At 44.5% G+C, this 5,811-nt stretch overlaps 1 protein-coding gene across 1 annotated transcript; it reads left to right on the forward strand.

Moving 5' to 3' along the window:
• The first annotated feature begins 556 nt into the window (after positions 1–556).
• On the forward strand, positions 557–4,250 carry tmem165 (transmembrane protein 165). The gene is made up of 6 exons (XM_084011099.1): positions 557–929; positions 1,245–1,470; positions 1,721–1,896; positions 3,081–3,263; positions 3,789–3,894; positions 3,998–4,250. Exons 1-6 carry the CDS (start codon positions 777–779, stop codon positions 4,072–4,074), a joined length of 921 nt encoding a protein of 306 aa, XP_083867225.1. The 5' UTR covers positions 557–776; the 3' UTR covers positions 4,075–4,250.
• The last annotated feature ends 1,561 nt before the right edge of the window (positions 4,251–5,811 follow it).

Here is a 5,811-nt window from a genome sequence, read left to right on the forward strand (position 1 = left end):
ACACTTTGACATGCTTATGACAGTAGTATACTAAGACTTTTTATGACATGTCATGTATACAAAGTCAATGATTTGTTTTTGTCCAAATGTAAAGTAATAAAAAAAAAGTAATAGGTATAGTATGTTGAAAAAAGTCATAAACTAAAATAAGAATAGATAACATTTTTAAAAAACACATGGAGACTAAAAACCATTGCAGGTGAAGTAACTTTGGTCTGGTTAAAGTGACAGTGGTGGTTAATAGCAGGCAGTAGAGCCAGCAGGGCTTTGTGTTCACCACACTGATGATATGATTGAATCATTTAGAAGAAAATTATGCAAAAAAAATTATACAAAAATGTGTATTATTTTTACTTGCTGTGAATCAACCTACCATGATACCTTTCTTCCCTTGTATGTAAATTACTGAACTCGTTCCGTTACAGACAGGGAAGACCGTCCAATCACTGAGCCTCCCTGTGCGGACGTCACCCTGCAACCCCACGTCACTTCGTTACCGGTCCAATCACCGCTCTTCGTTTTGGTCCTGAAGGCGGGCAGCGAGACTTCTACCGTCTCGATCCTGGATCCTTGCTGCTGCTCGCCTCGGACTGGCCGTGTGTGACGTGTATAACCGAGGAGTTCCTCTCAAATTGGTAACGCGAGGGTGGATGTGGCTAATATGAAGTTAGCAACTTTCCGTCGCCGATGATATCGACTTGATCTCGCGGGAGACGAAACCAAAAAAAGCGCGCAGCGACAGTCCCGCGGTCGGTTATCTTTTCGTGGAAGCCATTATGCGTCTCGCGCTCGGCGGAGGAGACCGACGGAGCGACGGGAACGTGACGCGCGTCTTCTTTTTTCTGCTCGCCGCCGTGTTGTTGTTGTCGGTCGGAGTTGCTGGCGTTCCAGACGAGCACAAACCGGTCCAGGAGCAACCCCCGGCAGAGGTAACCGCATCCACCTCGCTATATGCCCGCTAAACATGTTCATTTATTTTTATCGTCGGTGTGAAATCCGAGGTTTTGACGCCGGTGTCCTGCCGGCGCTTTTGATAGCTCCCTCATGCTAACATGCTAACGTAATTACCGCTTCCGGTTGGAGCTCAAGTGGGTAAAGTTGTAGTTTTTCTTGTCAGATGAGGAAAGTTTAGATCGTTAGCATGTTGGCTAGTTCCGGTTTTACAGAAATGTGCGCGCGGCTCTCTGACGTTTAGATATTAGAATCAGAAACTTGATGTTTTTTTTTTCTTTTCTTCTTCGCAGAAAGCCTCCAGTCCCCATCCGATAGGCCCGATAGTGTCCGAGGATGAGTCCGGCAAAGGCAACCTGGGCTTCATCCACGCCTTCGTGGCCTCCATCTCCGTCATCATCGTCTCCGAGCTGGGGGACAAGACCTTCTTCATCGCGGCCATCATGGCCATGCGATACAACCGGCTCACCGTGCTGACAGGTGCCATGCTGGCCCTGGGACTCATGACGTGTCTCTCTGGTCAGTAAGTGGTCGAGTGGTTTGTGTGTGTTTGTTTTTTTTGGGGGAGGGGGGTGTTTGCACCTGTATTCCTCCAACCCTTAGCTGAGTAATAATGAAGTTATTGTTATGTTATTGTTACAGGGCTGGCCCACTCAAAATAATGAAAGTTATCTTGCTACCTCCTCCTCTGCATCTTGCGACCCCCACTTAGGGAACCCCTGCCGTAGCTGAGTAATAATGAAGTAATTGTTTCCCCACCTCCATTCAGTGCTGTTTGGCTTCGCCACCACCATCATCCCTAAAATCTACACCTACTATGTGTCCACCGCTCTGTTCGCCATCTTCGGCGTGCGCATGCTGAGGGAGGGGCTGAGGATGAGTCCCGATGAAGGCCAGGAGGAACTGGAGGAGGTGCAGGCCGAGATCAAGAAGAAGGACGAAGAGGTGAGGCAACCGTAGAAACCCCCGTCGTACACTTTCAGTGTGTCAACTTGATTGCACGGAGGAAATAAGGAAACGTTGCATTTGGTGCGTCGCCGTGAAGATTCAAATTTGTCAAGTTGTTTGAATCCAAAGTTAATGCATCAGCAGGCGGTGTGGGAGTAAGGGGGTTTCAACTAGGGCTGCAACTAATGATTATTTTCATTACTGATTTAGTCCGGATTAGGGTTGCACGGTATACTGGTACTAATTTGGTACTGGGGTACTGAGGCATTTAAAACGGTACTATATTGCATTTGGACGGGACCAGTACTTGCAGCGCCGCCGGCAGCGCCCGCAACAGCGCGGCGAACTCGCCACGTGACGTCACCGCGTTGTAACTACAGCTGAGAGGACGAGGAGCGAGCCGCAGCTTGGGGAGATAAAAAGAAAAAGCAAGCAAGCCGGAGGAAACCGCTAGCAAGTTGGCGAGCAGCGTGGACTGGAGCAACAAAGCTTGGAGAGAGAGAGAGAGAGGAGTACGGAGAGGAGAATGGCTGCTGCAACCGTCACCACGCCGCAACTTGTGGACAAACCAGCGCTGCGAAGTGCGATATAGCCGTACTTTAGCTTAAAAACAAATACGAGAGGCGAGGCAGTTAACGACGATGCACCACTGTGTAAACGGTGTTTAAAAACATGCATAGCTAACGGCGGAAACACCTCCGACTTAGCCAAACACTTAAAGGACCAGACCCCAGACCTGCACACTGAGCTCAGGGAACGACAGGTCATTTAAACTCAGGAAAAAAAGTCACATTCAGTGCTAAAAGCAAGCGCCACCCCCCATCACTCTTAACAAAAGTAGCTCTGGAAGAAAAAAAATAGAGCTGGTTTATTTATATTATTATATATTATATTATTGTATTTATATTTTCACATTTTTTAAATTGTGTGCATTAGAAAAGCTTGTCTTTGTGGTATTTTATTTTATTTACTGATTAATATGTTATTGTTCTAAGATTTTCTATTAAAATAAAGTCAGTAATGACATTTTTTACGTTCACTTTTTATTTGAAAAAGTATCGAAAAGTACCGAAACACATGTTGGTACCGGTACCGGTACCGTTCTGTAATTACTCATTTAATCTATAAACTGAACGTTTCTCTTTTAGTAAAAGCACCTTCTTTGTCCCGTATCCGTGCAGCTCCAGCGCTCCAAGCTGGTTAACGGGACTCCGGACGTGGAGGCCGGATCAGGGACCACGATGCCTCAGGGGAAGTGGCACAGCTTCATCTCGCCCATCTTCATCCAGGCGCTCACCCTCACCTTCCTCGCCGAGTGGGGCGACCGCTCGCAGCTCACCACCATCATTCTCGCCGCGCGGGAGGTTCGTGACATTTTGAGTCGTTCGTGTCTGCTTATTTTTTCGGAATATTAAAAAAAAATAATAATAATATTTCATGAATATTACGTGAGGTAGTTTTTTTTTTCTTGAGCTTTGACACCACGAATAAGCAGGTACACACAGACCAGATCCACTCCTACCACAATAAAAGCCCGTGCGGTGCTTAGAATGTAGCACGATATCTCCACAGATTTCCCATAATGCTAAAGGTTTCAGAAAGTTGATTGGGATGTCATGATCTTATTGGATGAAACTAGTTGGTATCAGCGGATTTAAGCTTGCCTCACAGGATGGAAAAAAACCCAACAGATTTTAATATAAAATCAACTGCATGTATTGTTACATAAGTGCACAATTTGATCTCTACTTTTAAGACGTGTTTGTTCTCACAGTCTAAAGTACGTCTGAATCCCTGTTGTTTACCCTCTTTTTGAATCGCATCACAAACCGTTATTTAACTACCGAGGAAAAGCAAACGTGAACAGCTCTTTATCTTTAAATTCCCAGGATCCATTTGGAGTCGCCGTGGGCGGGACACTCGGACACTGTATGTGTACCGGCCTGGCCGTGATCGGGGGGAGAATGATCGCCCAGAAAATATCCGTCAGAACAGGTGAGATCCTGTTTTTTTAAAATATGACATCAATCAAAATTCACGTTTGCAGTCCACACTTAAAACGCACCCAAATTAAATTCTCTTCTTTTTGATTCCGTAGTCACAATCATCGGAGGGATCGTTTTCCTGGCATTCGCCTTCTCCGCGCTGTTCATCAAGCCAGACGGTGGATTTTAATTTTTGGGATTTTTGATTCTGTACATACGTGTAAAACTGGGTTACGTTGCCGTAGAGACGGTTGTTGTTTTGAGTCTGTGTACGAACAGGAAGTCGGAGCTCCGCCCTCGCCTCCTAGCTAGCCTCCGTCTGCAGCTCGCTGGCCTTTTCTCATTAAATGTTTTGTTGCCATTAAAGAGACCAGACCAGACTATGTGGAGAAACCAGAGACTGTCTGTGGTCCAAACAACAAGGTCTCTGGTGTATTTATGTCTAGATGACCTTATTTGGAGTGTTGATGGGGCAGCTACAATATTAGCATAGCCTAGCACCCATCAACCAGACTCCATTCAGAAAACAAGCGTTTTAAAAGTAGTTATCCTGTGGTCTTGCCAACAAAGCAGGACTTAATACTTTTTACTGATTACCATCATTATTTGTTATTATTATTTCAGCATCTGTTAATTGCAATAAAATAGCAGTTAAATAGTTTATTCTGGGTTCATACCGCTGTAGTAAACCAGCCAATGTGTTTGTTGATAAAGGTAAACATGCAGCCAAACTCACAAAAAAATAATAAAAAATGGGCCTTGCATTTGGTGTGAACACAACATGAGACTAAAGCACATGAAAGCTGTTGAATTTCAACTTGTCGGTGATCTTTTATCGAGTGCAGACGTCAGACAACAGGAAGTCCTGGAGTCGGAGTTTAGCTAGGAGCGGGGGGCGTTCTCATCCCAAGGTGTCGCGATGTTGTTACTGATCGCTGCGGTACTTCCCTCACACTCGGACGCCAGTTAGACACGCAGTCCAAATAGAAAAATCTTTGCCTTTTTTTAAAATATTGTTTATTTGTCATGAGCCTGTCAGGTGACAGCTTATTAACTGTGGACCGAGTGGCCAGGCGGTTGGTGTTTTATGTTTAGTTTTTTTATTCCATCTTCCTCTCTGGGTGACATTTCTACCACGATGCATTAAAATCGCATCATAAGCCGGGCCTACTTTAAGTAAGATTTTAATTTCCAATTATGACCAAAACGCTACACGTAATTGCGTGCTCATCATAATTCAACAGCAGATGGAGTTTAGAGAAACGGGAGTAAAACAAAGACAAACAATTTTACCGCTCATTGAACTATTTATCTCCAGTTAATCCGTTTCACATAGTCTTTGAACGAGACCTGAACCACTAGTGCATCTCTGCGTACCAATCTTCGTTCTAATCACGTATTGGAAGGGGGGGCTCGGATCGGGCTGAAGGAAGGCTCGATTTTGTGAACTCCTTGTAATAAAACCGCCATGCTGCAATCGCACAAAAAAAAAAAAATCGATGAGATCAGGAACAGAATATAGATCACTAACATGTAACTGTCATCTCCTGTCCGGTGTAAATCTCCTTCTACCGTTAGCGGCTGTGTTGCAGCCGAATACGCAAAAGCTCAAGCCCATGTTTCATCTATTTATTTAGCTCGACTTTTCCTTCCTCTTTGAGCACTTGTACTGTAGAAACGGGGTGAGAGAGAGAGATCTATTTTTCAAAATGAACAGGCGAAAGCTGCATTGTCAATATTTGACAGGCTGTGAAATACTTCTTGTTTGGTTGTAAAAAGAAAAAGCTCAATAAAAATGTTTCATGTGTCTGATGTGATGCTGTTTTGAGTCGATTTATTACATCCGAGAGAAGGAAGTAAATAAAAGGTGAAGACGACAGACTTCCTTTTTCTTTACAGGTTTATTTGCAAATCGAAGGGGCAAACA

This window comes from Eutrigla gurnardus (assembly GCF_963514095.1).
Source record: "Eutrigla gurnardus genome assembly, chromosome: 6".
In the NCBI taxonomy this organism is placed as follows: Eukaryota; Metazoa; Chordata; class Actinopteri; order Perciformes; family Triglidae; genus Eutrigla; species Eutrigla gurnardus.

What these genes read in the sequence shown, in the direction of transcription:
- tmem165 (XM_084011099.1), top strand. Translation starts at nt 777, where the DNA reads ATGCGTCTCGCGCTCGGCGGAGGAGACCGACGGAGCGACGGGAACGTG. An exon ending in AGGAGCAACCCCCGGCAGAG is followed by an intron (nt 930 to 1,244) that starts GTAACCGCATCC and finishes TCTTCTTCGCAG; the next exon opens with AAAGCCTCCAGTCCCCATCC. An exon ending in TCATTCTCGCCGCGCGGGAG is followed by an intron (nt 3,264 to 3,788) that starts GTTCGTGACATT and finishes TTAAATTCCCAG; the next exon opens with GATCCATTTGGAGTCGCCGT.